At 41.6% G+C, this 25,799-nt stretch overlaps 1 protein-coding gene across 2 annotated transcripts in view; it reads right to left on the minus strand.

Moving 5' to 3' along the window:
- Positions 1–25,799, minus strand: part of insrb (insulin receptor b) — a 91,897-nt gene that overhangs the window by 48,275 nt on the left and 17,823 nt on the right. For both annotated transcript variants that reach the window (XR_013502500.1, XM_078258939.1), the window contains exon 2: positions 19,397–19,945. Coding sequence is in view for 1 of the 2 variants with exons in the window: in XM_078258939.1 (XP_078115065.1) it covers positions 19,397–19,945 (549 nt within the window). In the remaining variant the exon portion in view is untranslated. The remainder of the gene's footprint in view (positions 1–19,396; positions 19,946–25,799) is intronic.

Below are 25,799 nucleotides of genomic sequence, written 5' to 3' on the forward strand. Positions count from 1 at the left end.
TTTTTTGAGCTTGTAAACTAGGTCCTTTAAAAGATCTAGGCTAATATGTTAGGGTGAGTGAGAAGGCGGTGTGGTTAAATGAAGGTTGTCAAGGTTATGACGTTAAATCACCTTAAATCACAGATGTAACAAACAATTCCACAGGTCTAAACTGTACTCTATAAATATATAATATATCAATAAAGAGAAGTCTAAGTCTACTCTAAACCAAATGACCCATGAACCAACAAACCACTGTTTATAAGTAGGATATGTACTGCAAGGCCAACGTTCGTAAATGACAACTTATACTTAATCTGATTGCCTGGTTTAGTAAAGGGCACATGTTATGTGTAACATCATACACATAAAAGTTATAGACGCGGGCAGTCAAACACAAAAACGCCCAGAGCTGATTTACACACATCCAGCAAATAATAAAAGACAGAACAAGCATGTTATCTCTGGATGCTTCCAATGCAAACATATTGCAGCTCAGAGAAGAAGTATATCAGTAACAGTATAACAGATGGGATTCTCTGCCACAGAACATTGGACAGGCAGAGGTAAACAGCTGTGTGTGTGTGTGTGTGTGTGTGTGTGTGTGTGTGTGTGTGTGTGTGTGTGTCTTTGTAATAAGATTTTTAAAAAGTACACTGAGGGCTAAATTAAATCAGTGCAGAAGGAAGAGTCTGGGCGGTCAGGGGAAGAGCGGTTAACACTAGACAGTAAACAGGTATTGGTGATTGATGCTATCAGCAGCCATAGCCAGCTAAGTGTTCACTGAAGGACCTGTTGACAGTGTGTGTGTGTGTGTGTGTGTGTGTGTGTGTGTGTGTGTGTGTGTGTGTGTGTGTGTGTGTGTGTGTGTTAGGTCACTTGCATTTGATCTTGGGCATGAATAAAAAAGCGTATTGGCAGGAGATGGGACTATGTACATTAATCACCTATACTGTAACTAGGGATGCAAATTTTGAGCAGTTTCATTAACAGATTGATTCACATTAATAATCAATAATCAGCTTAAGTCCAACAGTGAAAAAGCTAACACATAGGAAATTGGTGACCTTGAGATGCATAATTAATCTAACAACTTTACCCATGGTTAATATATTCAACTGTTAAGAGCAATGAATTGATTATTGATTACTCATCTCTACATGATTACGTTTAGTTTATGTAGTCTTCTGTAAAAGCAAATACATATAATCAAACCAAATAGAAGATAACAATGCAAGCAAATCTTCTCTCCAGTGTGGCAAGTACTGTTAATACGATACTTTAATCAAACCACTGCCAACAATCACAGTACAATATCTAACAAACTTGGCAAATGAGCAACTGGGGGGCCATGATACAGCCATCCAATCAGCTAGTACAGGCGAACAGTGCCATGCATCACCACAGCTATTTTTCTGCAGTCCAGAAAAGCACTATGGGCACATTTATCTCTGTCAGCGTTACACATGAGACGAAGACACTCGAGCGTCTGTCTCAATATACACATACTGCCCACAGTATGGAGTTATGGAGCGCCAGACAGTCCCTCCTACAGACATACGTCCCGTCAAACAGCACTGGGAGCTGAGTTTGTCATCCAAGCTGTTCTCTGCATCAATCTCTCCATCACTGTCTGCTATCCAACCCTCAGATGGGTCTCTCACACACACACACACACACACAGTCGTGAGCTGACTTTGAACTGCATTAACAGAACCATTAAAGACAGGCCGAGTTGTTTAAAAGTGCAATGCTGGACGTTCAGGCTTTGAGTCAAACATCCACTCCCGCACTGAATGACTGATCAATTCATTCACACATTCATTCAATTGTATGGTCATTTACTCTGCCTGGAAACCACTTTCAATAAACAGAGTAAATGCTTTACAACTTTCCAGTGTGCTTTAATAGGTTTCTAAAGCGCTGTAATTATAATCGCTTTTCTCTTTTTAACTGGAACCAACAAAAATCTGCAACTAAAAAAACGTTTTATTGTGGTCCTATCAATGCCATTGCTCTTACCTCCTCCTGTTTATGCTGACCTCTCTCACTTAGGCATCTCCCCCTCTCTGCTAATGTTAAACCCTCCAGCAAGGGTCGCACTTCCACTAACAGGAGCCTCGCCCGGTTTCTCCCTTGGTTTTCCCTCTCCTGCTCTGGGAGGAACTGAGGGATAATCACACAAACACACTAGAGAATAGGGTTGCACGACATTGACAAAATGTGATATTGCGATATCGATTATGAATATTGCAATATCAATATTAATTTCGATATTGTATATGGTGGTTTTTAAGATGCAAAAATAGGTTTGTTGTATTGCCTCTTGCGCAGTTTACCACCATTCGACACGTTTTGCATAGGGCATTAGCATGTGCAACATCTGTTGACTTAAAAACAAAGTATTTCCAAGCTACCGAGGTGGCATTACTTTTGGCCACTAAAGTTTCCTCTTCAATCTCTGTTATTTCATCTTCTCCCTGAGCAACACTAATTTTCTTACTTTTGTGTTCTTTCTGTTGCTCCACTGACTCACTTTTGCTCTCTCTCTTTAGGTCCTTTTTCTTTCGCTTCTCTGATTCGTTTTGTTGTCTCTATTTCTTCAGTTACACCATCACTCTGTCGAAATATGCACACACGTCACGTGGTATGCTACACAGGGTTTGTCACGTAGTGGACCCGTGCACTGACGTGCACTAACGTGCAAGTGGCACGGTAACTGGCCAATGAAACATGATCATTATAGTGTTTCAAGCAGGCTCTAAATCGAACACGACTAAGCCAACGCAGCCAACGGACGGGATGCATCGCTACACAAAATAAACACTTTCGATATAATCTTGCGCAATGTGATATTGCGATAATATTGAGTCGATATATCATGCACCCCTACTAGAGAACCCAACTCTGGCCTGCCTCCACACACACGCACGCACGCACGCTCTGCCTGGATTGGTTGAGTCAGGCGGCAGGAAGCGAGGTGGTGGGTGATAAGAGGGACATACACCAGCATTCCTCTTGGGGGCTTACATTTTATGTAGGTGACAAGCAAAGCCATTTGTTATCAGAGGCGTCAGAAATCTAAAAGCAAAAAAAGTGTAAAAAGTAAATCTTGCGACTAAAGAATTCAGTTGGAAGCGTTTGTCCCTTTGATTGGTTATTACAGAAACAAAACACACTGAGGGGAAAAGGCAGCTCCAAAATGGTGGTTTGTGTACTGGGTTAGTTGGCTAAAGACCTGCGGATGGACTGGTGGTGTCTGCCAATGTCCACTACTGCTCCTCCCTCGTGATTGATATGAATTACACTAGGCACACACAGTTACATAAGCTTGTTGTCCACACACCAGAAATATTGTGGGTCCAGTTGATCATATTGACCTAAATTGCGAGTTGTGCAGGTCAGATGTCGGTACAGTACACACAGGCAAACTAAAAGACGAAAACTGACAGCACATGACAGCAATATTCCTCATGAAAGAAAAAACTCATTCCACTCCATCTCTGTCAAGATACGAATCACACAAGGAGTAGTCAGATGATATATGGGTATAAACGGCGCATGCACACAAGCACAGGTGCACAACAGTTCATCCAAAACACCAGCAAAACATAGTTGTAAGAGTCATCTGTGTCACGTGTATGAGAGTGTGTGCTGAACAGACGGCAGAGTGCAGTATGTCTGGCTGACAGGCGACGAGCAGAGCACCAGAGCAGAACCTTATTTAGGTGCAACAATGCCATCACAAGGCCCAGAGCAGGAGACACTGGAGAGAGGACGCAACAGCCAAGGAATGCCAAATATTAGTCAGGTTGGACGTCATTCTGCCTGGTGATACACACATAAACACATGCGTCATAAGAGACTAGTTCACTAGCTCATTGTCTATTTTAAGGAAGAGCTATGGGTGCTACTCAGTGTCATCTTCAATATATATTAGGAGGCAAAAATAATAGAAGCGGGCGTTCCAATTTGAGAATTAGTTGGCATTAATATAATAGGCAGATAAATTATAACAACCTACTGCCCCCTACTATATGATGAGGAGTTAACTAAAAGGCAGAATGTGGCTGTGTTTCATTTGTTTCTTTAATCCTGCTTTAGTGTATATTTTAAACTTTGAAAAAAGTGTAAGAGTGTGTATTTGTTGATCTCTTCTGTCGTTTCCTGTGTTCCTTAATTAAAAATTCCAGTCTACATGCATTACAGACATCTGACCATACAACAAATGGTATGACCTGTGCTGCAGCTATGATCAAAAGCAGCTCTTGTATGGCTGACATAATTACATGACTTTAAGCAAACAATCTGGTGCAATTTTCATAATTTACCATTTAAGACCTACAACAATTTATAAAATGTGGTGTCGCCAGTTTACTTATCAGATAGGACAGCACCTATACGCTATGAAAATGGCAAACATGAAAGTTTCCAGCTCGTTGTTGCATTTTATTTTTTTATGTAATAGTGAACTAAATATCTTTGGGGTTTGGACTATTGGACGGATAAACCAAAAACTTCCGAAGGAGTCATCTTCAGATGGCATTTTTCCTTTTTCTGACATTTTAAAGATCAAACTCAGTTGAATAATCAAAAATTTAAATTCTTAGTTGCAGCCCGAATTTGAGCCACCATCTTCATCTCCAAGCGACACACGACTAATTCACACACACACACACACACACACACACACACACACACAAGAAGACACAAACACAGCAGCTTGCAATAAACAAATATGTTTCTGAAGCCCAAACTGTGCAGGAGAAAAACAGAGGAGAGGAAGAGTTATAGTCACTAAGCTGTCACACATTACAGATGAAAACTGCACCTTGTACAAACAAAAAACTGAAATTCACACTTTTGCCAATAACACAAGAGCTGTGGACAAACATGTTATAACCAATCACATGGGGAGTAACTCAGACATGCACCAATCACAGGCACACACACTGCCGGGGCGGCCATCTTTAGTAACAGGAGCCAGGGCTGACAACTTTGGTCTATCATTTTGAGGCCCAGAAATTCCTGAATGTCTGCATACCACAGTGCAAAGGGAAGAAAGGGGGGGGGAAGAGAGAGAGAGCGAGAGAGAGAGCGAGAGAGAGAGAGAGAGAGAGAGCGAGAGCGAGAGAGCGTGCACAAAGCAAAGGAACAGAGGGACAGAAAGGAAAAAAAGGAGAGGGGAGGGAGTGAAGAGGGAGGATCTTTCACATAAGGTGGAGCAACAGGGAAGAGAAATGGAGAGAGAAAAAGAAAGACAGGAAAGACCATATTTTTTCTTTTTCATCACACTGTTTTAGCTGTGTCTGATGCTTTTTGCAGGTTTTTCTACACATGACAAGATGGCTAGACATCCCAACCATATTGCTGAAATTATTAACTGCATTCATTCCTCATGAGGGCAGCGAAGCCATCAAAGTGTAGTGAGGAGAGCTGGTGAAGTGCAGGGAAAGCATACTATGACTGCAGTCGTGTCCTGTGCTACAATTTTCTACTACTGTTCAATAAAGATGCTGTACTGCAAGAGAGATAGCAGCAGCCATTTTTACTGCAGTCTTATAACTCTGTCACCACACTGCTATCATCATGGTATGCATTTAGGCAAAGAGAAAAAGATTATAATAGCATTTTATATCTGTCTTGCAAATATATATTGCCACTCAAGCAATCAGGAGGAAAGTGGAGATGGCATAGGCAGCCGAGGGACTTTATAGGCCTTAATGTTTTTACAACATCACTTTCATACTACAGGGCCGTTCAGGCATGATCCAGACAGATGAGTGGAGAGAGGCAGAATAAAACAACTCTACAATGTTCCAAGACAGCAGCAGGAGTGAGGCCGGGTGTTCAAATGAAGCAACAACTGATGGGAAAGAGAAAAAAGTAGAAGACATTTTAGCAAAGGAAGTAGCCTATTGTTTTAAGGAGGTTGAGAAAGCTGTCGGTTTCTCAACCTCATGCTGTGACCTCTACTCACCCTTAGTCCAATACCTAAACCAGTGTTCATATCTTCATATCCTGTCTGACACCCAAAAATGCCAGTGGCACCGAGCTTTATCCGTTGTTTTTTTTATCTGAAAAGTTACATTCACTCTTACATGAATGTCACCCCGTGTCACACATTTGTTTTCGCTTCTGTGTAAACATTTCTGAACAGATTAGTTTCACTATAGATTCTACAAATTTCTTCTACCAGCTCTTGAGTAATGGTAAAAGTCTCAACACAAATGCCACAACAACAAGTAGTACAAAGTGCAGGTCAGAAGAAAGTACCTGTTGTGCAAATTGGAGCTATGCCAGTCTGTGTACTAATGCCAACAGTGTAGGGGTGACATAGCCACTAATGGCGTTTTTCCACTGCTAGTACCAGCTCTACTCGACCGCAGTACCCCGTCCTCCTTTTTCCATTGCTGATTTAGTACCGCCTCATGCGTGAGGCGAGCTTGGCTGGTCGTGATAGCGGCGCCGCAGTAAACTGCCGTGACCTAACGCGATACACACACACAGAACGTCGAAGGTGTGTTGTTGTTGTTGCCACAGCCAGAAGACAGGTTTTGTTTCAAATGAAGCTAGAGGCAGCAAAAAAAAAAAAAAAACTGGCTAAACTATTTAAAAATGGCGGGTTTGTTCAGGACACCCCCGTCTGTCGCTTTCACGTCACCTTTTGTTGTTATCGGCTCAGCTCGCTTGGAACCTCGACGGAGGTGGTACTAAAAAAAGTACCTGTTAGAAGGTACCAGGGACTTTTTTTTTCGTAACGGAAAACCAAAAAAGGCGAGTGGAGTCGAGGCGAGCAGGTACCATGTAATGGAAAAACGCCATAAGCCATTCAGCAAGAGATTTAGGCCAAACTGGCTTCTGTAATAACAAAATGACATAATTTCCTTACTAGATGAGATACTAGATTTCTGAGAGATCTCTTACTACACTATTTAATGCCAAAGCTTTCCCCAGGTGGTCCAGCTGGGGGAGAGAAAAAATATATTTACGCTCAATCAAAACTTCAGACTAAAGAGCAGCTAGCCAGACTATAAGAACTCTTTACCAAGGGGAAGCAAGTTTTAAATCTGTTCCAGACCTGGCAGGTAGTAAAACAGATGGTAAATTAATACTGTTTAATATTTATTATCCTGGATAATTACGATTTGGTGTCTAGATGTCAGCAGTAGAGCAGGTCAGTAGGGTTATGAAGAGGAGGAAGAAGGAACATTACCTCTCCCTGTGTGTCCTTGCTGCTAGGCAAAAACTATGACCACACACACACACGTTCCTCATTGGCACTTCCTGTCTTTGTGAGCCCATATATGTGTCCATGTCCTACCCTGTAATTATGGCCAACAAATGGCCCACTTGTTTCTGACCCATCTTCTCTCCCCATCCTCTACTTGCTCACCTCTGACCTGGGTGGGTCAACTCAATAATGTGCCTCGCATCTGTCCACCCCAGCCCCTCCGAGCCTAGTGTCACAAGTATCGCCTTAAATAGACAGAAGTCTCTGGACTGCACCATTAATGCCTGCACAGGAGTGGTGGTCACCATCAAAGCTCCGTTTACTGAGAATTATGCTCCTTTCCCAAACACTTAACACGTTCTGGGTAGGGCCTGACTCCCTGGAGGGTGCTGTTGTTTTTGCGCTAAGAGAAAGCTATTAAATGGTTCAAAGAAAAAAAAAGAGCCATTTCTTGAAAGCCAAGGACATGACATTCAGCGAAGTGAGCTGCGTCTGGACAGAACTATGTGGAAAGAGTTGGGTTTGGAAGGAACTTCAAGGTTGGGGAGGTCATATGAGGATAAAGTTTGATTTAGGAAGAACAAGTTTAGAAACACAAAGTTGATTTCCAGCACAGACATCTGAGAGCTTCCTTTAGTACATGCATGTTTTCGAGATTCGATTCAAGCAACTGTTTTCACTGTTCTTGCTCAACCAAACCAGGGTGTACACGTGGTGAAAACCATGTGTACACCCTAAATAATAATTAGAAAGCATACTTTCTAATTTCTTAGGTGTCAGATAAGCATGAACGCCACAACCAGCACACCAACACAAATGCATTCTCGACCTGTGGGAAACTCTGCTTTCCCAAGAAGACGAACTAACAATAAAATTCTTGAGAATTTTAAATGTCCAAACATCTCTCCCAATCCCTTTAGCTGAGCCGGTGTACCACCGCAAAGCCACCCATGAAATTCCAAGTATTTGATGGAGCATAAGCATCAGAAATTCCAAATACAGTACATACTAGTAGCTGTGGTTACAGACTATGTTAAGCCTCAAACATGCGGTTCTGAAATGAGCTTCCTTGCTCCACTGAAGCAGCAGTGTTGTTCCCTTTACAGTGAGTTAATGATGTACAGGACAGGTAGGGACTGTGTGCTTTGACTGAGTTATAAAACATCACTTCACTCTGAGCTGATGTGTGTTTATAGAAGGGACTGTTATAATAAACAATTTTCATTTTATTATTTCCTTTACTCATAATAGTTTCAAAATCTTTATGGATACTGTCTAACTGTTTATTGTAGTCTTCAGATTTCATATATCATGTATTCTGAAATAAGAGCAGTGAAACCACAATATACTGTATATGATGTAATCCTGTGTGTATGACCGAAGTAAGTTTGATGACTGTGTCGATGTTACAATATTGACATTATTATTCGGAGTCTTGTGGGGGAAGTAGAGGGCTTGGTCACCAAAAAGGAGTGGATGGGTGGGGCAATTTAAAAAAAATAAATTAAATAAAAAATTCATGATAAAAAAACGTGCTGTAGTATCTAATTTATCAAAGACGTTTTTGTTCCCAGTATTGTGTATAACTATATGTGGTTAGGGTAAATTGAACAAAACCTATTTATTTTGATGACTGATCATTGATGGTGCTATTGTGCTGCTAGCACTGTTTTGTAAAACTGAAGGATTGTCAGGTATACCTGAATGTGAGTGCAATGTTTCTGGTTGGCATGTTAGGATTGGATGGTGTGAATAATACTCGGACATGAGGCTACTGTTGATCAGATTGTGTCTTCACTATCAAGTGGGCATGTGTGTATACACGTGTGTGTGTGTGTGTGTGTGTGTGTGTGTGTGTGTGTGTGTGTGTATGTAGTGTTGATGTCATCTGATCTGGCTAAACACATGAAAACAATCCCCATCTCTCGACCAGAGGGAGGGTCATGTTCTTTTCCTCCCTCACACACAAACACTTCATGCAATTCCTTACCGCTCGCCTATCGTCTCAGCTGCTTGTATTCTTATTTCTGACAGACTGATTTACAACCAGGGATTTGCATTTGCTGGAGGTTTGCAAAGCGAATAATGAAATAAACATTTGCAGCACTGTCAGAGCTTGGCATTTCTGTTTCAGGGTTGCAGATCTAGAGAGAACTGTGATCCTTTCATTTAACTTTATTTTCTCTCGCATGTAAATAATATCCCCCCAACACACTCTCTTCGCCCGCCAGCCTTCCCCCAGGGCCCAGTTGTACAGCTCAGCAGTAGGAAGTGATTTGGACAAAGGCAGGAAGTAATGAGGAAGTCCTTTCAGACAGCTCAGGCTCCAACAACCACTTGCATGCCAACATGCTTTCCTCTACAGCTCACACACCAAGTCTCACATCAAACCACTTGTGCACAGAGGGAATCAAACCATTACCCTCATTAGGAAGGTATATCGGTCTTCTTCTCAACACCCCTGTGTCCTATGTTAACATAAGTGACATGTTTATTCTTAAAAAAAAAGCAGAAGAAGGTATTAAGGGATAAGGAATAAGTCTCTCCTTCTTGACACTTAAAAAAAAAAAAAGTGCGGTAGCCACACATCTTGTTCCAGCATGCTGGTCTCCTCAGAAGCCCCCATCCTCTCCACACTATAGGCTACTTACATATATGCCAATCCCCTGCTAAAATATTGGGCAGTGGTGTCAGCGTGCTCCATTAAGCCTCTGTATCTGAATGTGTAGCATTACAATTGTGTATACACATGTGCGCTTTGTGTGTGCGTGTGTGTTTAGAGCAGGATGTGGGAGTGCCCGTCCATTGATGAGCTGGAGGAGAGAGAGTTTTCCAGATCCCCTGGGGCGCTCGGCTAGCACTGCCTGCCTGCTACTGCACTCACTGCACAAATGGAGCGGGTAGAGGGACGGACACACACACACGTTAATTTGGATTTGTTAACAAGGATGCAAGCTGCCAGGAAGGAAAACACAAGAGCACGATTACTAACTCTCCTTCTCCATCTGTCTGTTTCTATCCTTCCTTCCCATTTAGTTTTTGTCTCCTTGTCCCTTATAAGATATTCATGGTAATTCAAACACCACTGAGTGAGTGAGTGAGTGTGTGTTAATGTAAGCAAGCCACCACGGAAAAGCTTTAACTATCACAAACGGACAGCATCAAAGAGGAGCTTGTATGTGTCTATAGCAATAAATGAGAGACAGAGAGACAAAGAGAGAGAGAGAGAGAGAGAGACAGAGAGATGAGTGTACGCAGCTCTCTCTTGTGTGTGTAACAGTCTATCGCTATCAGGATCACATCACTTGTAATTCACTTTACTTCGGACCTGGAACAGAGAAGGAAATTGGAAACAATTCAAATACTATCATTCAATTGTCTGCTCTCTACTTTTCTGTTTGAATGAACAGAAGGAATACAAAAGGTTCACATATTTTACATTTTTACTAAAATGTGGTGCAAAATCAGGAGTTTTGAAATCATGACAATTTATTTATAATAGTATCAGCCCAAATAACTGTAATATAAAAGTAAAGTATTGAAAAAAGTATTGTTTTTGATATCAGTTCCAAAACTCCGGTATCATATCAGCGTTCGTATCAAATAACGACAAAGATCATTAAGTTATTAGAGAATTCTAGTACTTTTTGGTCATTTTGTTTCCCTCTAAAGTAATACAAAATTAGTAATGTGTCATTATCGATTATAAATGAGCCATAACTTTTTATATACAGTAATCCCTTACGTAAAACGCCACTTACACAAAGCGTAACACTCCTGCACCATCAGGCAGTCTGTCCCTTTGTGTTTATGTCCTTGTGTTCCCTGTGTCACAGAGCACTAAATGGCTAATTAAGTACAGCTGCTTCACAAAAACTCTTTCCGTTACCTTGCATTAGAAACAACTGCCGAAACTGAACCAAAGAAAGATAGAAGAGAAGAAGAGATGGAGAGGGAAGTGTGGAAGCAGCCTGAGCGGAGACACTTTTACACCCCAATTAAGAGGCTGGGCTGGCTAAGTATTTTTGTTTGGTTGTGGGCGCAGGCCAACAGCACGCTTCATTGAGCGCCTCCATCCTTAATGCTGTCATTTTCTTTCTCTCTTAGGGCCTGTTTTTAACATCTGTCCTGAGTGATCTGATCACAAGTGGACAGCTCTAGGTGCGTGTGTTTCCCGTCTGTAGAATGTGTCTCCAAATGCGTCCTCAGTGACCACTTGTGATCGGATCTCACTTCCCCGCTCTATATGCAAATAAACATTTGACATACTGTAAATCAAGTGAAAAATTAAAAAGTGCTGTTTCACAGCCACTGCTTTGACCAATCAGTTAACCGTCAACTCTAGACAGCGCTGTGTAGCTCTGGTATTGCAAGACTAATTAATGACAGGAGACGACATAACAGCAGGAAGTTCTGTAGTAATGTCCTATATATTGGTGAATTTGGGGACATTTTATAAAACTAAAAGTAACATTATTTTCAAGGCAGCAGCGCTGCAGAGAGCTCGAGACAGCTGGGGATATAGGAGCAGGCAGCTTGCAGGAACAAAAACACTGACACATCACTAACAGAATATGATAATAACATCCAGAACATACGATTCACTCTCAGTGGTTTCTGTGACATGAGAAATACTTGGAATGAGTACATAGTTTCACTCACAGTTGAGTAGGCGGTCTTTAATGTGGACACAGGACACATTCCCATTCTCACTGCTATTAGAATGGGGACACATGCAACTCAAACCACCTCCAAATGTGTTTTTTGCGACCCAATCTCAATGTGTCCTCAATGCATCCTGAGAGAGTTTTCACTTGTGCTTAGAGATGTCCACTTGTGATCCGATCACTCATGTTAATGCCAGTTCAGAACGGTTTCTTAGGCTGAATCTCATTTCTCTGTCTTACCCCTTCCCCTTAGTTTTGCATGTTCACGTGAGAGTAAGGGCTATCCCAATTCTCGTTTTGATCGAGGGGTAGGGCTAAGGGGAAGGGGTAGATACCCCTTAAAAGTCGTGAGCTTACTTGAAACCGAGGGGTACCCAGAATACACTGTGCACCCGGCAACAATGGCGGTCAGATCAACTAGAACCGGCTTAAAAAATTGATTTAAAAATTACGACAGTCATGTTTTGTGCTCTACACAGTCCTGTACGTATATATTTGCAACCATGTTCTTAATTGAAAAGTTTTTAGAAATCGCTAGTTTGCTACGCTAATGCTAACACTAACATTACATTGCTGATTTGCACAAGTCCTGCATTTCTCTGCCTTGAATGGACTCCATGCACGTCTACAGTTTTAACTAAACTCCATTAGCAGTGAATTTCGTTTGATATCAGTGCATAACACTACTTGCTTTGGAGACATCGATACGTGCTTTACATATACTGTCCTGTATCACACACACAGGGACGCCTGAGGAAACCCGGCAGCTGATCCACTTTCGGGCTGAAAACGAACAGAAGTTTCTGCGTTCATGTTGTAGCCATTCATTATTGTATTGGTACTGTATTATTGTAATCATGTGTAATTCATTCCTGTTCATGCACCTGTACATTGTTGTTAGTTATGATACAGGACACTAATGAAAGAAATGGGGTTGGAGGGAAAGGTTACTGGCCAACAGGCATCAGACTGTGGTCTGGAATTTCAGAATAGCTGTTCAAATAGTTTGTTTGTGGTCTTGTGTGTCTTTTTTTTTGTTTTATACAATATTTGAGTGCCTTTTTTTATGTGTGTGACATGTAAGTTATGGTTCTAATAGTTGATAATGGTTCTGTAATATAATATTTTTATATAATGTTTTTGCCCGTTATGTTTACTTTATTGGGCAATAAAGACAGCTTTTTGTTAACAAAAAGTGTTTCTGAACATCAATGACATTCAAAACAGTGATAACTGAAACAGATATACAACACACCATGCAGTGTATATAAAAATATTTATTGCAAACAGACCTAAGTATGTATGATGACGTAACCGTAACCAAGTGGCGTCTCATTTCATAGGGGTATGTTTTCACCCCTAGCCCTTACCACTCAGTTTTGAGGGACAAGGGCTAGGGGTAAGACAAAGGGGTAGGGGAAAGACAGAGAAATGGGATTCAGCCTTAGCCTCCTTTAGCTTGGCCACTTGCCACTCTAGCAAAAGTGAGTGTGTGTGTGTGTGTGTGTGTGTGTGTGTGTGTGTGTGTGGTTTTTGAGTGTGTGTCTGCATGTGTACCTGGGAGCCACACTTGAAACTTGACTTGTTTGTTTTGCTCTGTTTATTTAGCTTTGCCCACCCCCTTCTCCTCCTCTCCTGGCCTTCTCGTCTGGCCCTCAGCTTATCCACACTGACTGTCTAGTTTCATTTGATAGCATGAGAAATAAAACTCTAATGGAAATGTCCAGCTGAGTATTAGGTTATGTTAACAGCATGGTGATACTGTTTTTTTAATGGCAACATACAGGTATTAAAGGAATAGTTTAACAATTATGAAGCTACAGCCAGGAATCTTTAGCTTAGCTTAACGACTGAAAACAGGGGATAACACAAAATATAATATAATTATATAATAATATATAATATAACAATTTTGGGTATTACGATGACAGGTTATGTGCAAGGCTATTTCTTGGCCAAGACCAGTGAGTTCCTGGAGTTCTCACAATCTTTTAAATACATCATTTATTTATGTTTCAACAGACTTTGTTCCCATTCTGAGGACATGTCCTGGTACTTTCATGTAAATCTGTTGCCGGGACATACCTATAAAATAAACCAATAAACCTACACACAACTACAAGAATGAATATACCGACTTGATTTGTCAAATTCAGACAGCGCTGAAGCGACAGTTGCTCTCTCAACGTAGCTACATGAGGGCATGTGAGTATTGTTTTAAGACAAAGAAAATCCAAACCTATCATTTAATACTCCTTTCATAAGATAAAATATTTTGAATATAGTCTTGAATATGTGTTCAAGGTTTTTTACGCTTTCATAGACTGCCGTCACAGGTTAATCACTGCTCACAGAGTACAGCTGTAGCTCCATAGAAATGAAGTCACAGTTCCTGAGAATTACATACAGTACTGTAAACACCATAAAGTTTTTTGTTTCGCTTTCAATTATTCTCACGCTCTCTTTCTCTTGCTCAACCCTCGTGTGCTCTCAGTCTCTCGGTTTTTACAAAAGCTTGGAAGTTAGTTGAATGTCTTTTAAACGTGCTAATAACTAAATTAAATTCCCATCCCCAGTAGAAAGCTGGGCAGCCCGACCCATGTTCAACTCTGGTCAGTAGGAGGGTCACAAAGCCATGCCGAATGACAACACGTTGACCCATTTAGATCGACCACCAGTGCAGGTTCAACCTGTGTGACTGACGGTCTGAAAGTGGTACGTGTAATGGAGAGAGGGCATTTTCCCTCTGTGGCTTTTGACACTGGGAGGTGAAGCTGTGCCTCTGTGTGCTAGTGTGTGTGTGAGCCTGAAAACAATCGCAGCAAACAACAAAGCACGTAGGCGCAGGCAAAGTGAACTTTGACCTGAAAAGCTTTCTCTCCTCCTGCTTTTGTTTGTGTTTGTGTGTGTGTGTGTGTGTGTGTGTGTGTGTGTGTGTGTGTGTGTGTGTGTGTGTGTGTGTGTGTGTGTGTGTGTGTGTGTGTGTGTGTGTGTGTGTAAGCACAGTGCTGGCTGGTGTCTGTGAGGCTGAACGCAGTGTGCCATGCCTCAGGAACAGACAGAGCCTTCTCTAAACAGGAGATTAAATGTTTGCTCCCATTCCCTCTTTCTGTCATCTGTGAATATTACCCTAGCTTCCTTTTCTATCTGTAATTTTATCTGTCTTTACTTCATTTGTTAATCGAGTACTTGGTCTTGTGTGCTTGCTTTCAAACTAGCAAACTGCCTTTGCATGCGTTGACTAGCCATATGTCTCTCTTCTTAAATAGAGGACCGTTTCTATGAATTCAGCTTTCATGCTTCTTTTTTATTTATTATTAATGTTTTGCAAATTTAACAAACTCTCCTTGGAAGTGGGTTTCGTTTAAACACCATTTAAAAAAGGGCCCAACGACAAAACAAACCATCCTTAAAATTGAAAGGCCATTTACTTTGCATAACAGATAAGAGGTGAACTACTACCTTCATCTAAAAACCAAACCAATAAGTCCAAAGACATCAAAAAGTCAAAGATAGAAAGCAACTGCTTTCCATCGTGTTAACCAAACCAGTCCTACCCATGCCATTTTACCCATCCTTAATGCATCATGTGCAAACATGTTGGCGCAGAGGATGTATGCCACATGCCTACACATCCTGTCGTTCTCATTTAAAGCAGGTGTCGGTGATCCATGAACCTCACTGATCTCAGACCTGACAACCTTCCCCTTCTCTTCTAGATGTGTTCTCTTTCTTGCCAATCTGGTATTTCAACACCAGTAGCAAACTTTTTTTTATACTTGTGATTTTTGACTGAGAAACACTTCTTTTCATTCGGTTTTCCATAGGGACAGCCATGTGCAGGGTCAGCTGCAGAATGGCATGTGTAGGACTGGTCGGAATTCACTGCTCAAAGACATTTCAACTGATTCAGTCCAGATACATACACAGACTAACTTGTGATTGAAGGTTTCCAATGTATTGGGGCTTTTGTAAGATCCCTGCATAAAGCATGATCGAAATGCATGTTACACTCTACTGTTGTCCAGAGGAAGAGCGAGCAACCACCAACATTCAATTAGGCAATAAAGCCACAGTGACTGGTGACAGCTTGTAAAAGCTGGGAAAATTACAGCCTGAGTGCACTTGACAAAACCGAAAACCTACTACTGGACTGACCTCCACATCCTAGCTACCTACACATATATACAGATATATACACCTCTAAATATACAGAAGGCACATGTACACACAAAATGTGTGTGTGGTCAGATACACACACATACAAAACCAAAATCAGACTGGGCAATTAATGTCAGATCTTATACACTCTCCAGGCTGCTTGGATTGCCAACAAGATACTTAAGAGCTCTGCACAGTTAAACACAACATGTCTTGGTTATCTCACACACACACACACACGGTTTCCCTGCTTGTCGCTTGGCTCTTACCTAAGGCAACTGGATCTCTGTAAAAACACAACAAACAAAAACAACCCCACAGTTTCCACTCACACATAAACTTTAATGACCCATCTAATGTTCCTCCACCCGCGTGTATGTGTGCATCTAAGTTTGTAAACTGTGAGTTTTTATTCACAGAAGCTCTAATTAAAGATCCTACAGTTTCCTCCCGCCACCACCCAGCACGTGCTTCACTGTATATCACTGCACAAGCACCCAAGGGAAACAACACATTTCTCTTTCTTGAGGTTCACATCTCACATCCTTTTAGCTCATGTGGGGCTGAAACATGCCTGTATAGCAATAAGACGCATAGGTATTGAACTGTTTCAAAACTCACTAATAAGACTAATACTGTCACTATGGTTATTGTTATAATTGCTGTCACACTAATTATACTGTTTATACTTTAATATGTATATTATTCTGATCTATAACAGCACTGATTTGAGAAAAGCAATAGAGTTTGGCTTAAAACATGTCTGTGGAAATGTGGAAATGTGGAACTGCGGCTCTCCCCTCCAGTGGGGACATGCACTTAACAAACATACACGGTCACTCGCAAGCATTTACAGTAAGTTTACACATATCATCCCTATGTGTAGCCTCCACACACTCCCCCTGTCGCAGGGGGAGACAGCCATTGCATCATGTTCTAGAAATGGCTCCTGCTTTGACACACCGCTCTTGACTAAACTGGAGCCTGTCATGTGACACAGAGCACAGCGTCATACCTGCTCCCCCAGCCTATCCGAAGCAAAGGAGACATGAACGCACATGTACAACAGGTTGTTTGGCGTCCTGCGTACCCACTTCCGTTTATCAGCCTACGTTCTTTTTTTTTTCTTTTTTTTAATGGTCAGGGCATTTGTCTTTGAAATCAAGTCCAGGGCTTGTATTTGTCAAACTTCTCCGAATTACACTTATGAATGCTCAACATAGGAGTAAAAAGGTTCTCTAAGGAGAATTCATCACATTGGCAAGAGCCCTCTAGTGAGTATGCATGGAAAGTGGGGGAAAAAAAGGGGGAAAGTGGTGTAACATCCTATCAAATTTTCTAATCAAATGAAAATAATATCCTAAAATGACCACCACTTCTGAATTACACATATTGCTTCAGCTAATGTATAATTCATCATGACCAACAGAATTTTGTACAACCACTCAAAAACATGTCCAAGACAGATGTGTGTTCATCTCTGTTTCTGCACTGCAATCATCTAAATTCTACCTTTAACCCACTTAAGAGACCTTTGGAGCTCTCTTAAAAAATTTAGTAAGAAGTTTTGATGAATAGCTTCTGATGAATAGCTGATGAAAAAGTTTGTGAGCAGTAAAAGTGAAGAATTTCTATTTTTATTTTCTAAAACTTTGTCTTAAATAAGACAAGGCCCAGGTCTGCACAAATATCAACGAGTTGTCTTTTCATTCACCTTACATTTGAATTTCTGAGCTCTTAATTGTATCATCAGAAACTTTTAACCTAACCATTACACATCGTGTGTGTGTGTGTGTGTGTGTGTGTGTGTGTGTGTGTGTGTGTGTGTGTGGTCCCTTGCATTTGGTCTTGGACATTGCCAGGAGATGGGAGTATGTAAATCAATCACCTATACTGTAACTAGGGATGCAAATTTTAAGCAGTTTCATTAACAGATTGATTCACATTAATAATCAATAATCAGCTTAAATCCAAAACGTGAGTGAGTGTGAGCGTGTGTGTGTGTGTGTCAAAGACTGAGACACAATAAGAGACATTTCCTGTACTACTTTCCCGACAGTGAGACCTGGCATTTTATGTGGGCTGCAACAGTCAATGTTAAAGTATAAACATGGTTGTTTTGCTTTGAATGCTAGCCTTTCTGTCAGACACAGAGACAGAAGAGAAAAAAAAACCAACACAAGCTATAATCGCCTTCAAAAAATAATAAGCATTCTCTCTGTGTGTCTTACAATAGAAGCCATTCTCTATGTTTATGGTAGGAGGGGAAAGACTGACTGACTGGCCGACATACTGGCAGCTGGCTGCAGCACCAAGCAAACCTACAGCTCTTCTCTACTAAAAGGAGAGAAAATCTGTACAATGTTTAACAAACAAGTGTACTATCAACTCTGTCGCTCTAACACTCTCTGTCATGGCTTTGTTTCCCCTAATGCCTACCTTTGAGCTTGCAGTTCCCTTGCTTAACACTGAATCATTTCACAGATCAAGCAGACCCTGAGCCTATAATTACAGATCACTTGCCCACAATGCTCCTGTCAATGAATGCTAATCAGAGGGAGTCCACAACCCCTGGCTGCTGATATTAGGAGCAACCCTACGCATCATAAAAATCATTATATGAACCATTTGGAATGAAAACATCAGTCGTCTCAATTGATTTCTGGGAGGAAAGAAAATCTCCAGGTCATATTCTCATTGTGTCTCAATGGACCACTTTACAATGAGCAGCGTGATGGGTTCTGGAAAGGTGCTATACTATCATGTCTGCACACAACGGGCATTCAATATGGAGATTTTTCCACTGCTTCATACATAAATGTTTAGTCTTTTTTTAATTTGGCGAGAATCTGGCTGGTTTAAACACCTGACAACGATAAACTTTCTAATCAAAAGTTAAAGAAATTGGACAAAAATGCTGGGGATGTATACAGGAAGTATAATAATGCCATGGATGTGGTAAGTTAGCTGTGGGTTACAACTTGAGCCCTGTTTTTTGCTTTCAATTACTTTCCTTGTTGTCAAATTGGAACCATTAAAAGTATGCCAAATCAGGTATTAGCAGTTTCTGTTTGCAATGTACTCATGGATGTATTGAATAAATTATCACTGGGTTACTTTGATAACAAAGAAAACTTAAAAACGTGTATCTTAGGCAAGTTCTGGAGTTATAAGGAGCGTCTTTTTTCTATTACTTCAAAGCAGATTTATGGATAATGATATCCTCACAAAGTGCAAACCACGCTTAATTTTAAACATATGGGAGCCTATGAGGGGAAAAACATAATACATTGTACAACATTACAAACATAATAAGCTTTCTGTTGAAAGCACATTCAAACACATGTACACTTACTTCTCTGGCAATGGTTCTGTGACCAGCATCGTCCCCTGAAGTGTCCGTTGATGGTGTTCTGTGGGCAGATGGTCTGACCTTGGGCCGTGCCGGGACACACATCTCCACACTCTCTGTCATTCTTATTGGCTACGATGAAGTTGTCCTCCACCGTATCCAGGATCTTGGACCAGTCCAGGGTGGCCAGGTAACACAGGTCTGGATTCTTCTCGATCCTCACTGCGCCCCGGGTGATATTCATGAGGCTGTGGAGGCCCACCTCCTTCAGCTGCAGCATCTCGTAAATCACAAGAGCGTAGTTGAAGAAGAGGTTGTTTCCGCGGACCACCGTCAGGTTGGGGAAGAGATCGCTGAGGGTCTCCAGGCCGTAGACTCTGAACAGCAGCACATAGTCGGTCACCACTCGCAGCTTTGGGTAGCTGAGACCCCGGAAGTCCTCGGTCTTGGTCTTAAACATGAGCAGAATCTTCAGGTGGCCCTCGATGATGGTACAGTTCTCCAACGACTGGAGGTTGGTCACATTGTTCCGGATGTCCTTGTTCTGGCAGACTGGAAGGATAAGGAAGGAGGGAGATGTGAGAAACAGTAATAAGCCTAAAACACAAGTCTTTTAAAATAATGAATCCAAGTATTTTTGATTTTAAAACACTTTTACATTAGACACCTTGTTCCGGAGACCAGAGCAGATCAGCAAATGTTTATTTACACTCAGCTGCCAGTTTATTAGGAACCCCTCCAGAAAACAAATGCAATTTAATAAAAAAAAAAAAAAAAGCCCTGAAATAAATCCCACCGACACGAAGGCAAAAAAAAGGTTCTGTTTTTGTTAAAATTATTTTAGGAGTGGGGTTAATTAAAATTTGTTGCTTTTTTTTGTTCGTTAAAAAAAATTATATTAATAGACTAGTTAATTCATCAACTTTCAGCATACTTAGTGTATGATCATTGATGAGCGCACATCACAGTATAAATAGTAATCTTTGATTTGCAACAGCGTCAGAACAACCAGATATGAAAATTTTTCCCATTTAAGATATGAAACCACTAGTGATCTGCATTAACTAGAGCAGAGCCATTCATGAAACAGCCTCACTAAAGTCCCCTTTACAATCTGACTGGCCGCAAGCGCTCTCGCTCACACACACACACACACACACACACACACTTCTCATTGGCTCCAGCATTATCTCTCCAGAGAGGACATTACTGTATGGCACTGTCTGATCTGAATGAAGCAGACATGAAAGGGTTAACAGAAATGAAGCCTGGAAGCAAAATGCTTATCCATGCTCATTCATACTCTTTAGCTTCTGCACACTGGCACACACACAAGCCCACATTTGGACCAGCAAATGCATGCGCACACACTTTTTAACCACACACACACACACACACACACACACACACACACACACACACACCAGAGGAGTGGAGAATTAATTAGGGGGCTGTTACTTAAGGAGATGTACAGAGAGAAAAGGCATTCTGCTGTTGTTTGCTACAAATAATAAGATGCACACTTCCAATGTATTCCTCAGAAATTGAAAGAAAATGATTAGGTAGGAGTGAAGAATGCCTCATAGTTTAAATAATATTAGACAGGTGTTACAATGACAACATTCTATTCTTAGGAAGCTAAATGAATTTAATCTTGTACAAAAAAAAAAACAGGCTTACAAAGTTACTAAGAGAACACAAAGCGACAATATTGCTAACGTGACATATTGTCAAAGCCGTGCAACCATTTTCCTCCAAATTTCAGCTTTCTTAAAATTGTCATGATGGTTGATATATGATGGTCATACAGGTGGAATGTTTTTTGTACCAGATCACCCAGGCTTGACCGTCAACATCTAATCATACAAAGTGTCAGCTCATGTGAACAGATTTGCTGTTTAAAGTGGAAGAGATGATTAACTGCTTGATAAGGTGACGCAACAGATAATGTTTGAAAATGGTGTTAAAATGAGAGGATACATTTGCATAAATTCTGCAGTGTTGAAACACCCATTTACACTCAGTGAACATACTCATTAACTACACTGGTAGTGGTGAGACATAATACTAATTTGACTTAACCATGCATGGACCATATCAACCATAATACCAGCCATAACTGCCAAAAACATATGGTTATGGTCAATAACCCAGATGTGAGAAGATTGGATTTAAATGCAGTTCGTTAAGGAAACGTAACAGGCTTGTTTCCACTACGAGAACCAAACATTAGGCTACTTCTCTCCGTCATTCACTGGATTACATTTGTATGAGAGAGAGAGAACGACAAAAGAATGCCTTATAAGAAACTAATCACATTCAACATTAGACCCATTTTGTTAACCAAATGTGAACATCTGTCATGGATACAAGTTCAATTCAAGGCCGAAAAGGGGCCTGGTGATTGTGCATGTAGGGTAGAATTAGCTTATTATCACAGAAGTGATCCAATGGTCTCCATCTAGTCTGCTGCTTTCATATTGATGGTACAGACACACACCTGCTAATCACACTCTGTCTGTGTCTTCCATGCATCTAAATGGTGTGAACCCCATCTGCTCACCACCTTTCGCTATTTTCCCCATTTTTACGCTCAATCCCCCTCTACCACTTTGCACACACACACACACAGAATCACACTACAACATGCATCTTAAAATAGAAGCAAAAATCTAAATTCATTGCAGTGGACTACTTGGTTCTATTGAGTTGTTATTGACCGTCATCATTTCCCAGGTGTAAGCTACCTATTAACTTCCCATTCTGTTAATGGTTAGTGAGACAAACATGTCAACAGTCAAGGTACAAACTCTGACCGGCAGCACATCAATGTCTTATAATGGAAAGGAGCCAATAAAGTCTGTTATCACTACACTGCCAAATAAAACCATGCTGTTTACTACAACAGCATGTTAGCATATAGGGGTGAGTTATTCACGGCAGTCAGAATGTATTTTGTAAGTACCAACTGGTGACCTTTTGTTATTACCTTAGAGAAAATATCTGGATCAGATTAAAGAAAAAAAAAGAAAAAAAAAAAAAGAGTCAAATTTAAATATCCATGCAAGGCATCAGTGGTTCATGTTATTTTAATCATGAGTATGTGTAAATTAGTTCTTGATTTTTTTTAAGTGACAGAACTGCCCTATTCCAAAACAATGCAGCAAAGTTTTGACTGAGCAAGGGTAATCTGTCAATATCTTTCAAAAACAGCAGTTCTGTTATAAAGTGATACAATAAATTATAAATAAATTACAGTTTAATATCAGATGAAGCCCTTCTCACTTCTAGTTACTCTGACAGTCTATTTTTGACACAAACATGAAAAGTTAACATATTCATCCATTAATTGACAACTAGGTCAGACAGCATCAGTATTGTCCGTCGTTCACCGTGTAATGAAATTACTTCCATCAATCAAAAACATTTAAATGGGAGTATTTAAATGTATCCACATTAGTGTGAACATGGCCAAAGCCAGCTCAACTTCACACACACCTGCAGCCAGATTTGCCAGCAGCCAAAAGCAACTCAGAAAATGATAAATCAATTTCAGCTGTTGAGCATCTCATCAGATAAGGCAGAGTTTGAAACAACAGCAGCTACTCATTCACACAAGCTAGCCACTTTGTCCTGGCCACACCCTCTTTATTAGACACATACTATCAGAAACCAAAACACTTCTTCCTCCACTATGTGGCAGTTGGTGTTATTACCAGTGATAACAGCAACCTTACACCTCTCTGCCCTCCTGCCTTATCTCCTGGACACATCACACAGGCCTACAAGCCACCCACTCGCTGTCAGTCTCCAGCACTAACCGGATACCTATTGTGCAACACGACAACATAACAAACTACGTTATGCAACACCAACAGGGCCAGGGTGCAACTAACCTCTGCCCATAATGATCTTCAAGAAAACACCAAGAGGACACACACATGACCTTTTCACATAGATGTATTTTTCTAACTGCAGGTAATAAATATGTTATGGGGTCTTTCTCTTCACACAGCATGCTAACAGGCTAGCACATATGTCACGTCTCCTGCTGGAGAAGCTTTGACACAAAGAAATGTTAGTAGGACGTGAGGGGAAGCAGTATACAGTGCTGCTGGGAGCTCCCTCTGCAAAATGGAGTCTTGTTTTCGACTGACAGGAACGAGAGAGAAAAGGGGAAGGAGTGAGGGGAGGGTTGGGGGCGCGGGCGTGGGTCATCGGGGGCATATGGGGAAGAGGGGAGGAGAAGGAAGGAGAGTAAAGGAGTGGAGGAAGGGTTGTTATGTAGTCGGGGGTTGGCTGCGAGAGCCACTGTGTCTTTAAAATAATGAGCTATCTCCTCCCTCTCTCCTCCCAGGTTTAGAAGCATGGGGACACAGGAGAGGCAAAGAGCGCGAATAGGGAGATTGAGTCAGAGGGGGACGGGTAGCAGGCAAAAGAAGGGGAAGAAGATGAAGGGGTGAAGGGGGGCAGGGAAATGATGGGAGGGGAGTGAGAGGGGTGAAAGTGTAACCTGAGCCCAGGCAGGAACGCAGGGTGACGTAAGGGACTTAGAGGACGGTTGGTGATCACATGCATGAATGGAGGGCTGCTATGGACCACTGTTACAAGACACACACACGAGAGAGGGGGGGGAGAGTTTGCTATCTACTGGCCACAAACAACAATGTTCAACTACAACATAAAACACTCAACAAACTGAGCTTATGACTGGATGTGTGAAAGGAGAACAAAAAACAAAAACAGGGAGAGAGAAACGGCATGAAAGAGGAAGACACCTGCTGCACAATTTTTTCATTTTTTTGTCATCTAAAGAAAGAAAAAAGACACAAAGACTATACTGTGAACTGCTGTTTTAATTTACTTTGTCACTAAACAGAGTGTCATATAAAAAAACAAAAAACATGGCAGATCTTGTGTGGGTGGGGGTTATGGTGGACAATGACTGTGACCCCCCTAAAGCCCACCCTCCCACTGAGGACCACCCATAAGCAGACAGCTTGGTGCTCTCACTGGCCAATCAGCCACTAATGAGCCAGGAAGGGAATGCAGCGTGCGGAGTAGACAACCAAGCTTTTCATTTACCTTTTTATGCTAGCCCTTTGTCAGTCTACTCTTTTGCATCAGGTTTTAAAACAAGTGTTGACCATACTGGCAACTTCGCAATGTCCAAACTTAAGAGCAAACCAGACAAGAGCAATCCTGCGTCGTCGTCGGCTAGCATTAGCATGGCAGAGATTAGCTCACTACTGGAGAACATAGAATGGCGCTTTCTGCTGACTTCAAATCATCGTTTGATTCACTGACTTCCACACTGGACACTACACACCAAGGCCGCAGACCATGGGCAACGAATTTCTTTATTGGAAGAAAATGCCACAGACACTGATCACCGCCTCTAACAAGTGGAGAAAGTGTGCTCTGCCATGCAACGTGAGAACGCGTCTCTTAGGACCAAGGTGGCTGACCTGGAGGGTCGCAGCAGACAGCAAAACATAAGACTAATCGGCCTACCTGAGGGCACTGAAAGCACTCATCCGTCTGCTTTCTTCTCCCAACTACTTGTGGACGTCTTTGGCATGGAGGTGCTTGGCTCTCTCCCTGAGCAAGACTAAGCTCATAGAAGCCTTGCACCCAAACCTGCTCCAGATGGGCGACCACGACCTGTCATCATACTGTTCCACCGTTTTCAAATCAAGGACCTGGTTATACCCAAGGCTCGCAAACGAGGTGAGCTGCTCTATAATGGCCACAAGATCCGCCTCTATGATGACTACAGCCCGGACCTGTTGAAACAGCGTCGGCGGTCAACCCAAAAAGCACGTCGGCCCACCGGGAGAGTGCCCGGTATGCCAGATGGCCAGTCTGCTCTTGGCTAAGGGTATGAACTCTCCTGTCAAACACAAGTGTTTAACCATCTTATACATTTAAACACTAAAATAGCCTTTTTACAAGAGACTCACCTTATGCCATCAGATCACCTTAAGCTCCGGAGGGGGTGGGTGGGCCAACTCTACCACTCCTCATTTTCAAGTAAGGCCCGGGGGGTTGCAATTCTTATTCACAAATCAGTGCCGTTCTCCGTGACCAAAGTGGCGTCTGACACGAACGGGCATAGTCATCAGTCACAGGCAAAATACGAGGAAATAGCCTGACTTTGGCAAACGTTTATGGCCCAAACTGGGACAACGATAAGTTTTTCAAGAACTTTTTTTTTTTCTCTCTCTCTGACTTGAACTCTCACCAACTCATCCTTGGTGGTGATTTCAATTGCTGTCTTGACCCTTCGCTTGATCGATCATCCAATAAGCCTTCTGTTCTATCCAAATCATCAAAAATAATTCAATTGTTTATGGAGTAATATGCAGTCACAGATGCCTAGCGCATCTATTTTAATCTACCGCAT

Source organism: Sander vitreus, chromosome 9, assembly GCF_031162955.1.
Source record: "Sander vitreus isolate 19-12246 chromosome 9, sanVit1, whole genome shotgun sequence".
Taxonomy (NCBI): Eukaryota; Metazoa; Chordata; class Actinopteri; order Perciformes; family Percidae; genus Sander; species Sander vitreus.